The 18,686-nt window shown below is 39.7% G+C and overlaps 1 protein-coding gene across 1 annotated transcript in view; it reads left to right on the top strand.

Annotated features, from left to right (window-relative positions):
* The first annotated feature begins 225 nt into the window (after positions 1-225).
* Positions 226-18,686, top strand: part of ZNF804A (zinc finger protein 804A) — a 45,889-nt gene continuing 27,428 nt past the window's right edge. The window contains exons 1-3 of the mRNA XM_009575624.1: positions 226-232; positions 1,904-2,067; positions 9,961-10,104. Coding sequence (XP_009573919.1) covers positions 226-232; positions 1,904-2,067; positions 9,961-10,104 — 315 coding nt within the window. The remainder of the gene's footprint in view (positions 233-1,903; positions 2,068-9,960; positions 10,105-18,686) is intronic.

Below are 18,686 nucleotides of genomic sequence, written 5' to 3' on the forward strand. Positions count from 1 at the left end.
CATGTCATTCTCTGCATTTTTGCTCAACTTCAGGGATTTTGGACAATTTGCTATGAACAAAACAGGACAGAAAATGGAGAAAAATGAAGAAGTGTGACTAAGGACCATTCTAAATGTCTCATTTATGCTAACGTGGTTTTAAGTAAGATATTTTTGAGGAAGCTTTTACTATTTTGTGGCTCATTTTCTCTGCATTTCTTTAAACACAGTTAATGATTACGGGCAATGCCGGGTAAATGCTTCATCTGTGTGTGTTCATCTCGCAGCGAAAGGTGCCACTCATACAGCACTGCCAGCAGCAAAGCGGTACAGAGCACGGCTCAGTCCTGATGCTGTTTTAAGAGCGTCCTTGGAAATGTCATTGGTGGTAATGGCCAGTCGTTTTTAGGTATTTTCCATCAGCTGATGTACAGATACCAGATGTAAGACATTTGAGTTTGGCTATCCTCATTGCAGGGCTGGCTGTTACTGAACACTTGCCTGGGTGGGTAGATTGCAGAGAGATCAATAAAAAATGCTTTCTTGTGCCTTTTCTATGTCTGGCACTCTCAACTTCAGAAGTGTTTGCCCAGCAGTGTATCTTGACACATGGCTGTACCATAGTCGTTCATTTTCTCCCCATTTTCCAACACAAGGCTGAAAAGTACCAAATCAACCGAAATCTTTCCTTCTCCCCTTTGGCCAGTGGGTGGAGTTAAAATCGGGCTTTTACGCACTTATGAGCCTTAAGTGGTATTTTTATTAAGCTTCCACTGTCTTTCCCTTTTATTGAAATTATTGACTATCAACTATCTAGCTTTATGGCCTAAAGTCTTCAAAACTTAACTGTTATCGTTCACATAAAGTAGCTATTCTCATGAGTTGCATCTATTCAAATAACGTTTGTGTATGTGAGGTCATAGCAATGATAAATGCTCCATCTGCCGTTTGTTTCTCACACAAATAAAAAAGTAAGAAAAACTCATTAGAAGTCATTGCGAAAAAGATACTTGCCATGGGTCGTCGGTTATTGTATTTAGTATATAGACTGCTGCTTCAGCAGCAGCTACGCTTACTCCAATCTCTTTTTTGTTTGTTTGGTTTTTTTTTTTCTTTTTTTTAACCCAGGGTCATTCAGAAGTTTGCAACATTTCTTATTATCTTTTCAGTGAGAACAAAGACCAGGCCCATCTCATCTCAAAGATGCTATATCTGGCTTTAAGACTGCAATAAGGTCACTCATAATTTAGCTAGCATAGATCCGCCAAGGTAAATCAGGACTCCTGCAGGGCAGTTCTCATACTTTGACAGCTTACAAAACAATCTCAGAAATGAAAGAACAAGATCTTCAACACCAGTTTGTGTGTTTGCAAGGCACTGTTCTTACAGCCTCATTTCTCTTTGTCTAGGTAGTGTTACTGTCTTTTCACTTAGGCTGAGCATCTTCATCACGCTCGATTACTGCTTGTGAAGAGTATTTTGAATCAACCCAAAATTAGAAGGAATTTTTCAAGGAGTTTTCTCTATGGCAAATTTAAGCTTAATTCCATTCCCCATTCGGACAAACTTCTTCTGTGGGCTTGTGAGTAGAAAGATTTATTTGCATTATTTAAAGATGCCAAAAGAAACAATGCTGGGGTTTTTTTCACTTTCTTTGTGTTCAGATGAAGTCGTCTTCTGACTGTGGCAACACTGAGGATTAATTTTAGGAAAATAAATATTTACTGCGTGATATTGCATCTTAATATGCAAATCTTAAGCTCGTACATATTGATAATTAGACAACTGGAGGAGCTCAGGAGAGTAATTCCTAGTGGTTTGGGGGGTTGGTGGTGGTGGTGGTGGGTTTTTTAAACTAAAATTAGAAGTACATTGGTCCAGCCCTATGGGATGTATTCCATTTCGTAACCAAATGTCTGCGCAGGAGATACTTCTTTCCAGCAGGATGAGCTGGTACAGACCATCAGCGACACACCAGAACAGACCGTCCTCCTGGCTTGCGGCTGGAACTGTTTCCCGCCTGCGCCGGGGCTGCGGGGCAGGCACCCTGACCTGCCGCCGGGCGCTCGCACCCGGCCCCGCTCCAGGGTCTCCTCTTCACCGGCCGGGCATTTACGTGCTCCCGGCACACCGCTTCAAAGCGCATAGGGTAAGGCTAGTCATGATGGGCCCCTGAGGCTGTAAAAAGACAGTAAATTTGCATGAAAAGGTTTAATGGTCTGGAAAGCCATAGTAAAATGGAATCAGTAAGAGGGTCTGTAAAGAAAAATCAGGGAGCCTGCTGGGTGGATGTCCAGGAGCACTTACTTCCATAGGCACCACGTGCAGCTCAGCAGCGCTCTGCTCCTAACGAACACATCGGCTGTGAAAATGCCGTGGACCTATTGAATGTAAAATACCGTTTCCGACTTCCTGAGTAGGGCAAATACAATGCTCACGTTTTTGAGACATTGATTTGTATTTAAATAAAACAGTTTCAGATTTGTTTGAAAGTAGAACAGATTGCAATTTTAACCAGGTACGGAGAAGTTGTGTTCTTGAGAGGAACAAAATGGGACAGAAACATCTTTATTTCAATTCCAAGATCATTGTATTCCCTTTTGCTTTCCTTAAAAAAAATTTCTTTTAAAAATATAAGCAGAATCAGAAAAGAGAAAATACAGGAAAAATAGTGGTTTTGAAAACTTAGCAAAAAAAGATCACGAGAGAGGATCATGATAAAAATCTTTCAGAAAAAAATTTATTACAGTCAAGCACAGCAGCCAAAGCGAGGAAAACTGAACTCAATAGTCACCAAGATCTCTCATCCTGAAAATACAGGTATGCAGATTTTCATGTGTAAGTTGTCCCATAGATCAATCACATGCTCAAAATTAAATATATTTAATAAGATGGGGTCCAATTTTCTGTTTCCCCGATGCCCCGGCCAACTTTACTGGCAATATTTACTAGACCAAAAACTAACTTCACCAACACATTAAAGCTTTAAGAGCTCTAGGGCAACTTTTAAAATACAAATTAATAGCAGTCAATTGGCAGTCAGTTAACTTGAGGTGAAATAAATAAACAACTCCCCTTGCCCTGTCCTTTGCTCTTCCTCAGGTCCCGAAATACCTTACGCAGGACGTGGCCGTATCCCCTTCGGATCGAGGGCTGCCGGGCATGAACACTGACGTTGGTTCCAGTGCTCAGTTTTCGTGCGCAAGAGGGGTTTTTCAGTCCCTCTCCAGGGCTGCAAGTTCCGCAGGGTTAAAAGGCACTTCATTTAGTTTAGTGTGTCGCTGGAAGGATCAAATAGAAAACCTTGATTTTCCCGAAGAGTCTAATTACATTAGACACTTACCTGTCAATGAAATTACATTAACTAGCTATGAAAATCTTTAGATGTCTACATGCCTGCTATAAGGAAATTAAACGCAAAAATCAACCCCAGGATGTTTTTAAATCAAAATTCTGCTCTAATTAAAGTGTGTGACTGGACTGTTTAACATAGAGGAGTAAAGGAGATTAATACCAGGCTCCTTCTTCCCTCACTTATCATTAAACAGTGATGAACATTCAGTGAAGAAGATACTATCTAGAGTTAAACCTTCTTTCTTTTCTACAGCAAAGCCTTCTTCGGTTCCACCTTGTATGGACTTCAAAAGATGAGTGGTAGAGATGGGGTAGATACATTTTTCTCCATTGTAACTAGACCCGTGCTTTCTCATAAGCACAGCTGAAGAGTTCCTTCTTAATACAAGTATCCAAGCAAAGATTTGTGGCCAGCACTCTCACCTTGTAAGTGCATGCTGTGCCTGGAAGTAGGATTTAAAGGACTAGAATAAATAAGTAATTCTACAGATCTATGCACAACAGTTAGTTTTAATGGCAAAAAAACACATCAAATGATTTTTGAGTCCCCGTTAAAAGTAATTATACAGTATAAGTGCTTTAAGTAAGCTAATGAGACAGACAAATCTGTGAACGAATTGCTGTCTCATCATAAGCTTCCTTTCAAGGTAATTCAATCTTAACATTGCAGGACACTGTTCTGCATTGCTTTGCTCTCCACCGAGTCCAGCTCTGTCCCTGCTCGCATCCGTCTCACTCTATTTAGTGCAGGGGGTGCGAATTCAGCTGTTTGCATCAGTAGGTATATGGTTAACAAATCTGGTGTCTCAAAAAAATGAGGATGGCATTAAGAAGCAAACAGCACTAATTGGAATAAATTTTGCTATTTCCTTCTGATTTCACTGTGTTATTTATCTTAATGCTAGGGTGTTTATCTAAATGTGAGATGCTGTCTGTGTGTTTATTAGGAAGCTGAGAAACCAGTTTTATAATTATTTGCCTGTCTTCAATAGCATTTTCAAGTACGCACATAGCAGAATACTGATTAGCCCTCTTGTATGTAATAAACGGTTTGGTTGGAATTGGTTGTCTGCAGGGAACCTTGGGGAGAAAGTAAAGGCAGGGTGGGGTTTTTTCAGCCTCTGATGTTCCATTAACGTAGGGGTCTTCAGGACGCCACTTCTTCCTTGGGCCCATCCTCATCCAGTGCAGTGAAACGGTGGGGTCATTGCCGGTGGAAACTCCTTTGCCTGAAAGGAGAATGTCAGAAGGGAGCCAGAAATCAAGGAAATAGCATCTGATGCTCATGGCCTTGTGAGTTTTAGGTCGCTATCACATCTCACAGCTAATGGCAAAGTTTCAGGTAAGGTAATCAAAAAGATCTGACAATATTCTTGGTATTTATTTTCCCAGCCAATCTCCTTGGAAACTTGGTATGAAACTGAAACTCGCTATTCGCTGCTTGGAAATGAATTTGTTAAGATCAATGAGTAATTTGATCAATGCATCTAATTGCCTTTTGCTTTGGTCTCACTGCCTTGATAAGGACAAGAACCTTATAAATAATTAGATATGGTACTAGGCTGCATTAATATTATTAATGTATTCTATTATTTATTTATTCCTTCAAGTTCATCAGTGGATGATGTACAGACTGCTTGCATGAGAAAAAAAGTGATAGATGAAGATATTAAAAAAAATTCTATGTACCAAGTAATACCAAGATTGATAGCAGAGGAGGACATGTTAGAAAACTGTACATTTTATTTGATGAAATCTGCTTCTTCATACTGTATTTATAATACCTAGTAAATATACCAGAAATTAAGGAATCCATTGTTAATTGTGTCCACGGTTAATTGACTAGAGAGAAGTGTGCTCTTAAGCTATGGCTGATTTTTCCCTTGATTTCTTTTCCTTTTTTTTTTTTTTCTTTTTTTTTGGTAATGACATATTTTTAGGCAGATTCTTTCCTATAAATACAACTAATACAGAGAGTAGTTTTGCCAACTCAAGAGCATTAGCTCGAGTTTTTTGACTATGTTCAAAATACAATTTTTCTTTTTTTTTTTTTTTTTAAGTTACTTGGACAGAAAAAATGCTTTAAATATTTTTTGTGAAACAAGGTTACACTGGAACGTCTGTCAGGTCTAATGTGGTCTTATCCAGAGGATCAGACCAGAGCAGTCTAATCCTCTCTGGGATGACTATACCAGTAAATTATCCTGAAGAAGGGGTTTATTTCTGTAATACGTTTTACTTTGCAGTGACTGCAGGCCTGACCCTTTTAAGTCTACAGTAAATGCAGAATAGCTTCCTGCAATAAAAGGAGCTCACATTTATTGTAAAGTAAGAATATTCACACTGGCAATCACCATGGAGTAGATGATATATTATAATTTCACACTCTTACTTTTTTTTTCCTAGCTGACCTTTCTGCAGACAGTAGAAGTATGAGCCTGAAGTGCACTCCATAAAAATACCCACTAGATTGAGGCATCCATTCAGCTCTCCAAAGTTATCTATGTAAAGTGTTCACCGTTTCTGTAGCTATCCTTCTTTTTCTCTCGTATAATGGGAGCAGAAAGTCCAGTCTAGGTAGTTACAGGTAGCCCCTCTGTGTATGAAGCCCGCTCTTAATCCAATTTATCAGACGTTTGCAGTAGCATTTGCCCAGGCTTAAGGCTTTGGAGGATGGAAAAGATGGATTTAGAGAAATAAAGCCAGCTGATAGATGTGATCACTTATTAGAGATCTTTCATATAAATTATGAAAAATAGCTACAGTGAATTATAGCTGTAGGCTTTCAGATAATAAGCCTTTCAGGAAAAAAAAAAGGAAACTAAGTGACACTCAGTTCTGAGTTTCATTACCAAGCTGAATCATAATTCAAAGTACTTTTAAAACTTCCAGGATGGTTTGCAAATCTTGATGAAACTGAGGCTAAGCTTGATCATATTTAACCATGTTAAGTGAGTTTTTTGGCTGCTACTTTACTCCAGGAATATTCCTCTCCAGTGTTTCCAGGTCATTTCTGTCTGCAATCCATTGCCCAGTACTATCAAGGTCCAGGGACTGTCATTTTTTACTGTCAGTTTTTGGGCAGTTATCCCTCATCAAAATTGATAGAGCTAGCGAAAGCCTCCTCTTCCAAGGTAGTACTCCTTGCAAAATCAATAGAAATAGCCTAGCAGGCAGAGAATCAGCAGCCTGTATTCTGTTTCCATTCCCCGTTCATCCTTGAAGTCGGACTTTCCTCAGCTCCCGATGCCAACCAGCAGCAGGAACTTCTCCTCAATCCTGACACAGCCTGGGGATCCCATGGCCACAGGGAATCTCCTGAACACCCTCCATTAAGGGTTTTATTAAGGGTTTTTTTGTGCGTACATGTGCAATACATAAGCTGAAGTCTTGGAAAGGACTAACAAAGATGTTTGGAGAGGTGATTCAATATCTTTTCCCATCAGATTAAAATAAAACTGGTAAGTCTCATCTGGTAGTCTTAGGGACTGACATGAAGGAACTACCTTGTTTTGTGTTTCGTGATTGTTTGAAGGGCAACACAAAATTTTGTAAACATAAACACTTCTGCTACTATTTCTTTAGAAATTTTTGCTGCGAATATATTCCTGTTGGAGATAGACACTTCACTGCCCACAATTAATGTTATTGCCCATGCTTAGATCCCAAAGCCAGTACCTCAGCCATGAGGTTTGTTAATGGCCATTGCTGCCACTGAAGAAACGTGAAGTTTCTGAAGTCAGGTGAAGTTTAGTAGTTGGATAGAAACATCTCCTGCCAGCAAAATATTACACAGCAGCAAAGGATGTAGGTGGTAAAGGAGTTCTAGAAAAATGCTGGTTTAGTGCTCTTACTGAGATTTTTAAAAATTCCTATGTTAAGACTTACTACAAAAAGAAATAGGGTAGAAAATAGAGACTATTAATATAGTACTGCATAGCACCATGATATATCACGTTATCGTGTCTTCTTTTGGAGGCTGTGAAAAGAACAAGCAGAGGTGATGAGTGGCCTTAATATAAGGAATGTCTGAATAAACTAGAACTGTATCATTGAGAGAGCGATACCTGAGAAACAGTGTGGTAGGCGGTGTATATAATTATGAATGACCCAGTCAAAGGGAAGAAAAAATGGGTGTTTATGACCTTTTCCAATATGCAGCAACTGAAACTAGCAGAACACAGCTGCAAAGAAAAGGGAATGGTCCTTAATTAAGGGTCGCTTTCCTTGGTTGTACAGAATAAAGTCTTACACAGGTTCAAAAGGTTGACTTGATCCAATACAGCCATTCCTGTGGTCCTAAGGTCAAATATTTTTGGTTCTTGTCATTTAAAGAAAAAACATCTTGTCATTGTTTTTCCCCTGCCTCATGCATGATTGAACTCTATTATTATTTTCTGTCTACTTATTTGCGTCTAATTTAGATGATGTGATGACATTCTGTACATTGCCCCTGAAACTGTGATGTAATATTGTGATGTAAAATTAATCCTACCCCCTAAAGAACCCTAGCTGAAGGAATTTAGTAGGAGGCACCCCAGCATCGTGATGAGATTTTATTGCTTTACTGCAAAGTGGTTCATGGGGTTCCAGTGTCTCTGCTCTACTAGGATGCATTGGCATGTCAAATATAATTGCATTCAGGTTAGATTCTGCTATATAATAAGTATATTCTTTCAAAAATGGTGCTTTATGTCAAGAGGAACACCAGTGAAGTTACATAACTTTATTCAAGGTATTATGCTACATTAGTAAGTCTTGCAAAATTTTGCTTGAGGGTTAATCAATAACATGATACGAGAACTTTTTATAAAGAAAAATTATTATTGAATTCACCTTTCTTGTCTTAGAATCCATCACATTCGCCCTCATCCTTCACAGATGTCATATATAATATTTCAGAGTTCTGATAAATCCCCCAAATCCAGAATTTTCTTTTTCGTGTTTTTAAAAAAGCAAAGTCAGGTGGCATCCCCTGGTAGACTATGAGAATTACTTTTAAAGTGTTTCAAGGGAGTATATCTCATTAGGGTCTCCACTGCCTTCCTAAATATAGGCATTTTGGTACTAATTGAAGTAGTTCAAAACCTGTAGCTTCTTACTAGTTGATACCAAGAACTAAGTGCCGATTTTCCAGGCTAGGTTTCCATACAGCATAAATGTATCTCAAACTGTAAAATACTGCTCTTTCTTGAAGTAAACTGCTAACTCACTTTGGTTTTAAACTGAACAGGTTTTATGAAACATCGTTCAGAAATGTGTTAGAAACGTGTGAATTCCTCACATGTCAGCCAGTATTCAAAACACCACTCTGAGGTGACTTTTGCAATTCTCTTAATGGACAAAATTTTGATGGGGGAGTACCTCAGTTTGGGTATGAATCAACAGTGTTTGCTAGCAGTCCAATCATGCTGAATTATATCTGAAGTACTATTTTAAATAAGTATTTTGTGGATATAATTCTAATTGTATGACTATTATTCCTCTCTTTTTTTCATAAACGTCATTGTTATGAAAATATTCTAATCTGATAAATTTCCATTTTAAACTCCCCAAAATATATTGGGAAGTATACGAGACCTAAGCTGTGAAAACTGCTAGCAAATAGGGATTTTTTTTCCCCAAATTAACTCAGTTTTGGGTGTTCTGATTACAAGATCATCTTTTATCTTAATCTAACCGAACAAGGAAGAAGACCGAAACGGGGGCAATTTAGGGTCCGTTCCAAAGAGCTCACACTAAAGAGATTTTGTGAAACAAATCAAAGGGGTGTGTTTTCTTAAACAAGATTTGCCGCATTTGGGATTTCGGGGTGTGATTCGATCCCAGACAGCCTTGTCAAAAGCAGGAGTCATTGCACTGAAGTTTACACATGTTCAGTGTTTAACGGGTATTAAACTAATTTGAGATGACAGACCATTTCCATGCTCTTTCAGAACAGGCCATGTTATCATCAATGTATTGAGGAAATTAATAAATATTACTTGTATATAATTTGCTCATAAATGATAAGCAATGTTGTTTGTAATGCTTTTGCTAATGTATGGTAAACGGAGATGTGTGTCTGTCCTTCCAATATTGGATGACAAATAACAAAACTATGGAAGATACTCATTGCATCTCGGCTATGAAAGTTCCTCATGTTTTCATGTGTCCACGCGTTCAAGAAGGACCCAGGAGGGTTTCTTTAATTTTGTTTTCTTTTTAGTAAGCGTGCTTTCTTGTAAAAGCCTGATAACTAAATTACTGCAGTTTGTATCTTCATGCTTATTCTGCTTGGGTATATTACCTAGCAGGTCTTTGGAGCAGCGAGTCTTGGATCAAAATTAACTTGAAAATAGCCTTCCGCATGATAAATATTTGTATTTAGACAGAACCTGGGGAAATCCTTCTAGCCTCTGTCAGAGCCCTTAAGGGGAGCTGGCAGCTGTACAGCAAATTAAAGTGTGCAAATCTTTAGCCTCGCAGCAGATACAGTAAATATGTGCAGTGTAACACAGCCAATATGTGAAGGCTTTTCATTACGGAGGTGTGTAAATGTTTACAAATATGATTAACTGCAGAGCACAAAATCCATTCACAGCATCAAAGGCAAAACTAAAATTACTTTTTCCCGCCCCCCTCCAGGATTATGCTGAAAAGAAAAACACGATAGCAAAAGCTCTGGAAGATCTTAAAGCCAACTTCTACTGTGAACTCTGTGACAAGCAGTACTATAAACACCAGGAGTTTGACAATCACATTAACTCTTACGATCACGCTCACAAACAGGTAAGAGGAATCTGCTCACTACTTCAACTTAGTTTCAGTAGAATAATGAAATAAGATGTCCTTCGGGCGGGCTTGGAAATCACAGTTGAGTTGTGCCCAAATTTCAGGTTCTGGGAAGCAAAATACACCATTTTCTTAGAAAAAAATCTTAACGTGAAGATTTTACAGTCAAAAATTCTGAGATGGAAAGAAAGGGAGATGTGAACAGTTAAATTGTGAAGAGGAACAGGGAATGATGAAAAATATGATTAAAAGTGTACAATTTCCTTGTTATCAGTTTAATTTTGCACATAGATAAATACTGTGGTATACTGAAGAGATGACTTCCTGGGAAGCATTTGTTGCAACAGATGCGGACAGGAAACTTGACATTCTCTTTGGTAAACTTTCTTTTAGTGCAGATACAGTTCTGAAATGGGCTATGGTTTTACTTCAATGCATTGAATATAAAAAAAATGTGGTAATGGAAGGTTTCTGGCTCAGCTCACAATAAGATAGGTGTTAGCTTTAAAACAGTGCTATGTACATTTTTACCATCACATTTTATCACCGCACCTCCGAGTTGTGTGTCCCGCTTTGGTAACATGAAAGCAGTGCTTCCACATAACGAGAGGCAGTGCATCCCAGTGCAACGTCCTGGTCCCTGGAAGGGAAGGACTGTGTAATTCAGGGGAAAATACAATGCATCTTGACTCCACCGAAGAGATGTGTAGTGGTAATGTAAAGATGTGTAATAACTGTACAGGAAATTTCTACTTAGTCCACTTAGCTAGTAATTATTCTGTATCTTTTTTTTTTTAATCTGGTGAAATCATATGGTTGTGGATCTGGATTGATTGCTTTTCATTCTAATTGAATCTCCCCTTGTCCTGTAATTCTGCTCAGGGTGAACGTAGATGAGTTGCTACATGTGCTTTATATCTGCATTATGTCAGCGAATTACTTGCTTTTCTTTCCTTCAGCACTGCTCCCTGAAACACTTCCCTCTCTCTCATACTGGTATTTTTATTTAGCGCATAATTTACACTGTCAGTGTGAATGTTCGATTTAGTTTTGAGAACTACCTCAGCAGCAATACTAATCTATGAGAATCTGGAGGGAAAAATACATTAGATGAGAAGTTAGCAGGTAGCTTCATTGCATCCTATTTGTTATGAATTGCAAGTATTTTTAGTTAAAATACAACTGGAACTGATTCTTCAGGTGTTATGTTCACACAGCAGCACCTCATTGATGGAAGGCAGGGATAAAGAAGTGGTGGGCAGTCTTCCCTACTTGAACTCTCTCAGGATTTTTATTTATTAATTTTTAAGTGCTCTGAAGCACTTTTAAATGATGAGACCCTGAAGGCTGCAGTGTTTGTTCCTCTATTTAGTATTGATGAAAAATTGATTCTGAAACTGAGGTCAGGTGTGAGGCTGCACAGGGACTTATTTCCAGTTGTTTCCAGTGGTTCACATAGTTACTCTTGTTTTCTGATGGCTTTAGGCAGGAGACGGTGGGCACTGCACCAGCGTCTGACGGAGCACAGCAGATCCTACCTCTCCATCTTTTGCGTAGGGGGCCTGTGTGTCTGTGTTTGCACGTGGCTTTGTGGATGTGTTTGGTGAAACACAGGAAGCCATCCTCTTCCTCTGTAAGCTCTCCACAACTCTAATCTCCCTGGTAGGAAATCAGACAGAAGTTTCTAGTTTTCCAGTAGACAAAAATTGTATGGATGCTTGTTTGGGCGAAGTAATAATTTTCTGTAATATTACTGGCAAATAAGACTATTGATTCCTGAGATTAAAACGTTAAGTCAAGCTTAACTCTTCTGGAGTGTTTTTTGTGGTGGTTTCTACTGGTGTTATAAAGAAAAAACATTCCTCTTCCCATATTTCAGGTGAAAAAGGGGGCAGGCAGCATATGCTGCAGTGCAGGGTCACTCAGATTTGCTCAGTTTTCCATACCACATGGTTTTTTTGAGTAAACTAATTTTACTAGGTGTGCTCAAGCCATTTGCAGGTGCTGCTGTTGACTGCTCTGATTTTGTCTTGAAACTTCCTACCTCAATGGCAGAAGTTTTCCAGCAGTTCAGTAGGGGCGAGAGGAACAGATAATCTGTCTTCGGCTTTTGCTTCATATTTTTCTCTAACTTTCTCCCTTTGATCACACCTTTCTACTAATAATGGACAGGTAAGGGGAAGCACTTACTAGGAAAAGTTTCCCATGATCCAAGAATAGTTGTAAGCATATGCAGCCCGTTCAGTGCAGTGATCCCAGCACCTGACAGTGGTTTCTATATCATCAAATGGATGAAAGCTCTGCCTAAACCTGAGTTCATCCCAGCTCTTTTGAAAAGCTATATTTAATCCTAATTGAGCACTCTGTTGTAAAACCGTCTAAGCCATGGGATGGTTTATCAGAGAAAATGTTCATAACAGCTCCTGTACCTCAATTTGATTGTAGAATATTTTCTTTCCATCGATTCAAAGGTTGCTAGCACAGAAAATGTACAGGACTTAAAATAGAAGATTTTATAATTCTGTGCTTTTCCTCCATTGGATGGGGGGCCCTGTACTGTCAGGGGTTGGTTGTGTTTTGATTTATTGTGTCTTATAGCTTCTGAACACCCGCATTGAGATAATGTGAGGTCTTTCTGACTGGTCCAGAAAGAAAGGATAGGAATAGGGCAAAACTAATTTTATTTCCTAGGACCTGAAGGAGTTCAGACCAGCATCTCAAGATCTCCACTGCTTCTGTTAGTATTTTGTTCTTAGCTTTGACAATATGGTTTGGAGAGCAATATCTGTAGCCTTTATGAAATACTCCTGGAAAAGCAACCTGGAAGCAGTCAGCGGTAATGGAGAAAAATGAACTCTTTTGTTTGCTTTGAAAGCCTAGACGACAAAAAAAAAAAAGAAAAAAAAAAAACCAAAATATAATGCAGGTGTCTTTAAAAGCAAAAATGTTCTGGGCTCAATATGGAGAGAAATGTAGCTAAGGCAGAACTGCTGTTATTTAATATAGTAATGAGAGAATTGCTATTTGATGATGATGGTCTAAGATCACGGAATGCAGCTTTTGAGACCCATGCCAGGACTTTAAAAACATCTGTATGATTTTATGCAGCATTTCTTAAGTGTTTGGAAGCACATGAGGAGCTTTCTGAAGTGCTGTATTCATGCAGGGTGAAAAAAATCCTGCCTGTGTTCCTCGAAACGCTGCGGTTTTGATAAATGTGGCTGAGTGTCTGAGGCTCTGAATGACCTTCATCTTGTAGCCGTTCGGAGTCGGTGAGTTGTTTTGTCTTGTCGGTGAAGAAGGCTGGATCACACAGCTAGGTCCCCTACATCAGTCACTCCTCAAGAGACTTTTGTTGCTACAAGAATGCAGTGGTTTTATTCCTGTATTTGAAAGTCTTCCTCTCCATCCCAGAACTTCTGATTAATCACCTAATATCACAGCAGCACACCCGAGCTTGGTGCTGTTTCCTCTCCCAGGAGTGTTCTTCCAAATATCAAACAACAACAAAGAAAAAAAAGCTGTGATGAAAAATAAAATTAATAGCCCTAATGTTTTTGCATCTGGATATGCAAATACAATCAAGTAAATTATAAGTAGGAATTTTTCCCCACAGAATCAGAGGTCATTTCTCAAACTGTATCTCCCTGGATGAAAATGATCTCCCTGCTCTAAAAATGTATTTAAAATTGTATGGAAGTACTAAAACACAAATTATGCAGGGATGAGTAGGTGTCGTCTAAAAGACACAGATTTCTCCTGTCTACATTTTTCTCCTCCTTACATGTTTTTCTTCTTTGCAGATTTGTTAGGAAGAGACTATCAATCTGTAGCCAATCAGAAGTCCAAACTTTGAACATTTTATGTGTTTTAATAAATATTTCATGGAATATAGGTGAAGAAAAAGAAATTTGGAAGTAGAAGGGTGTGGTTAGGCATAACAATAATAATAAAACCATAATTTTACTAAAGGTATACCTCCTATGAGGTGTGAAGCATATAAGGTGTAAAGTAAGAGCAGTATAGCGCATTTGGGGATGCCAGTATTCTCAGCAAAGATAACTGGATGCTATCAGTTGTTTGACTCCGCGATTTAAAAACAAAGCGGCAAATCCTTGTAGTCGTCATTACAGCTTTTTTTAAAAAATCTCGTTCCCTCTTAAAAGAGAAAAGATCCCATCTCTTCTACTTGGCGGCGCCCGCAGAGGGTGCACTGCAGCGCGTCTGCTGGTCCCGAGCAGGTCAGCTCAGGGCACCGCGGGGGATCTGCCACGGGCCAGCTGCGGCTTCTGGCATAGCCAAAGACTGCGTGTCTGTTTGAAGGGAAATGCGACACGTACTCGGAGAACTGCAGAGTGAAAGAAATCAACTGTTTACCAGGAGCAAATAGTATTTTATGCTGGTTTTTTTCAGACCTGCTTTTTGCAGGTTGGGTCCCACTGGAGCTATTTGAATCAGACGAAGACAGAGGCAACATGTTGTATACCATCTTGGAAATACAGAAATAATGATTCTCAAAAAAGGTGTCGTCTTCTAGAGCCGTATGGCAATAAAGAGCTTTACTGTAGTACAGAATAAAACCTTAAGAGCTTCAAAAATGTTCTGAAGATTTGCTTCATGAGCAGAAACAAACATGGTATATAGTGGGCCAGAGTTTTGGGGTTGTTCATCAATAAGGGATTTCATAGAAGAAGAATATTAAAACTTCTGTTTCTCAAGGTTTAAGCGTAGCCCTTCCTGTGGATAAGCTGGCGTTGGTTACCTGGTAGAGTGACGGTGAAGGGATCGCAAGGAGCGATGCAGAGCAAGGCAGCGCTCGTTTCGTGGCGTGTGTCCGGCTTTGCCAGGCCCTGCGTGACGAGACGTGCCCGAGGGGGGAGGCCGGAGGCAGAGCCCAGGGCTGGCTGCTCTCAGCTGGGTCCCGTCCTCTTCCACCCGCAGCAGCCCCGCTATAGCTCCACGCTGCCTGACATCGCCTTGTGTTTTGCTGGCCCTTGCTGTGCACTGGGCCCGGCCGGGAGGGGTGTTTGAGATGACAAAATAGAGAAGGCCGCCACGGTGAGAAGTTACTGCTGCGAAAATCCCCGAGGGTGATAAAATACATCGCTTCTTCAAGCACCACCGAGGCTGGTCTTGGGTCGGAAGAAGGCCCGTACGGATGTCTCGGCGGCCAGCCCAGGGTGCCTTGTGTGTCCGTCCGCCGGGAGAGTGGGGACGGGCAGCAGGAAGGCGGCTGCCGTGCCAGCTGCTTCACGCGCCGAGGGGAAGGCGGGACCCCGGTGCGCGCCCTTGGATGGAGCCGGTGGGACACCGGGGTGGGAAGCACTTGCAGCGTCGTTTTTTCCAGTCCTTGCAAGTGAAAATAGTTCTTTGCAATACAGGGCAGTGCGCTTTCTCTTCTTTGTAGCTAAGTGACTTATCACTTGTAATATCAGATAGGATTCTTGCAGCTGAATTTTCTGGAATGGAGACATTTTATATTCCTTCCCTTACTTGAGCTTGTTTCTCACATTAGAAGAGAGCAGCGTCTCGGTGTGTCCTTATGGGCAGGCAGTCTTAACTTGCCGAATGTTAAGCAAGCATAGATGAGGATTTAAACATTTTTGTTTGAATCGATCTTGTATATCTCTTTGTTATTATTGCTTTCCCAGAATGTAACTTGGCATCTCTTCCTATATTTCCTTTTTTTCCTCAGGAAAAGATAGTCATCCTTGTAGCCTTTTTAAATACTAAGGGAACACGAACAAATGTTGAGTGTGTGTTCATAGACATATGTATATCTGTAATGCACATACAACCATAAAATGACCCCCTCCTCTTCCAAACACACGCTGCTCTATCGCTGTGTTTCAGATTTTTTTCCCATGAATATTGCATTATTTAATGGTCTTTTGTGGTTGGATTGGGGTTTATTTGTATTTTAGTAAAAACCTTCCTTTGAAGTTTCAAGCATTTATGCTGACAAGGGTCATCACCGGACCTGTTAATTACAGCTCAGCACTGCTGGTAGCATTGGTAGAGAGTATTGCAATAGACACGGTACTTCCTTTCTCAACTCCTTCAAAAACAAAACCCAAACCTGCTGCTGTTACTCTGAAGAGAAAGGCAAAACTGCCAACCTAACAGGAGCACGCTGGGCCGTGAGGGAGGAGGGAAACAGGAACGAGGGTCGCGGCATCCTTTGTAGGGATGAGCCCAGGGCAAACGCTGGAGAGAAGCTTCCAAGGGGGAGCCTGTTTCTGGATGGTGGGCTGCCAAGGGTGCTGCTTCTGGGGTCGCCCCTGGGTGGGCGGCTTGGGGCAGGCTTTGGTGTAGACAGAGTGAAGTGCAGGGAGATAATTAGTGGGAATTGGAAGGCTTCAGGAGAGGGGAAATACAGTCCCATTGCAAATGATAGTCCATATTCTGCTTTACAGAAAGTACTTTAAGATGAAATAGTTAACTTCTGTTACTTGTGAATTTTTCAGTATATTTAGGGAGAAACTTCACACACTGTGTCCTGAATGAGAGAAAAAAGTTATCTATTTTCCTTCCAGGTTTTATTTTACCTATAAAATTTAATCCCAGAAATTGGCTTCTTGATTGGTATCAGTGTAACAGAGTATTTCGGCACCCTTTAGCTCAAAACTTGTACTGATGGGTTAGATGAGGATATTCTTGAGTGAAATATTAATACTGCAAAATGCAATTTCGTTGCCAACTAACATTCTGTTTCCTCATTACCAGAAAAAGACATATCACTACATTCCTGCGTTAGCAATTATAACAGAAAAGATACTGCACAGCGTTTTCTGGTTTTCATGTTTGGGAAATTCTCTTCTGTAATAATGTTTGATTAACTAATTGACTTATTTTTTCTGAAGAGGTGTTTTCAGAACAAACACAATTACAGCAGAGCAGTATATACCCTGTCTGTCCCACTAATAGCCGGCAAACAGAATATTAACCCCATGCACTGACACTTCTGATTCCACGAGGAGCCTGTTCTGTAACACAGGAGCAGCCTTACCCAGCTGCAACCCTTCCTGAGTTTAGAAACTTGGTATTTATCCTCAGTTCTTTAATTTTTTTCTGTTTTGAATTACTGCAGCCATCTCCTTTCTCTCCTTTTCAATATCCAGATCAGTCCGATAACCTGATAAATCAGTAATGTTACATTTCCATGCAAAAAAAATTACAAATTTAATTCAAGCACCCATTGCTCATTTATTATTATCTTCCAAATCTAGATTGAGCAAGTTACTTCGGGGGAGGGGGGAATACAGCCCCAACGCAAAGAAGGAAGGAGGAATAAGGGACAAGAAGAAACATACATCTCCCTGGCATGCATTTTTACTGTCGTGTCGTTCACTCTTTTATTTAAAACCGTACTCATAAATTTCAGTTCAACTTTGCCTTTTTAAATCAATTCCTGAAACTTTCTACATGTAACATGGCCGAACTTGAGGCTAATTTTAAACTTTGCTTTACCATATCAGCATTTATCAGGTTTCTGCTGTTTGTTTGTTGGCCAACACTGTTGCAAAAGAAAGTGCTTTTTCCATTCAGCGCTAAGATAAGAATGGACATAGTAATTAGGATTTGAAGATAGGAAATAATACAGCGTTCCAGTACATGGTTCCCGAGGCATCATGCATACTGTAATGCATCTTGTGGCATACAATGTTTTGGTGGGGAGAAATGATAAAAATTGCGTTATACAAACTTTGGAGATCAGATGATAGTTTACCTATCACTTGCTTTGTTATGGTAGGCTATAGATCAGCTAAGCAATTATCTGGAAGAAAAATACTCTTTTTTATTTTCATTCATTCCTTAACAGAATCAATCTCCCAAAGTTAATTTAAGCATAATTATGGCTGCAAAGTTCAAACCAATCAACAGAATACCTTTTCTGTAATTTTCAGAAACTCCAAATGCCGTTCCATTGCTGTCCTGAAAGTAATCAAGTAGAATGTAGATTAAGTGTAAGGAATGAATAATATGAAAAGCGTTTTGTTACTCCATGGTTTAGAGCTGTCAGTGATCCTAGAGAAAAATGGTATTTACAATGAAGTTTTAAATTTTGTTAAATAAAGGAGAAACTAATGTGTTGCTAATAATATATTAAATTCTGGCCTCTCAAGGTGAATCATTTTTTTGTGACATGTACATGATTTAATTTGCTAAAACAGTTGAGTGGTGCATGTGAATGGTTAGTACTCCATGCCTGATGCTGCAAAAGCCAACTTACAGTTTTCTATTTGCTACCAAAAAAAAAAAGTTTTGGGATACTTTTTTTTCTCCTTAGAAGCTCTGCTAGAATTATATTGTCTGCCCTACAGCTTGTGCATGCTGGTTTACATGTGGGAGTTCATTCTCCATTGGGAAGAACTGCGCAACCTTTTCAGTACAAGCCACAGTAAATCTTAGGGTAATTATTGCAGTCTTTGCTGATCCACGCAAAATCAATCCTTCATTCATTTCAGAAAGAGCTTGTTCTTTTTTCAGTGGTGGTTCTGACCTGTTGTCAAAACACAGCGTTGCAATCAGCGTTGCCTTTTGTGAAGAGATGTGATGGGCAAACAAACTGTATGGAG

This window comes from Fulmarus glacialis, unplaced genomic scaffold (assembly GCF_000690835.1).
Source record: "Fulmarus glacialis isolate BGI_N327 unplaced genomic scaffold, ASM69083v1 scaffold10414, whole genome shotgun sequence".
In the NCBI taxonomy this organism is placed as follows: domain Eukaryota; kingdom Metazoa; phylum Chordata; class Aves; order Procellariiformes; family Procellariidae; genus Fulmarus; species Fulmarus glacialis.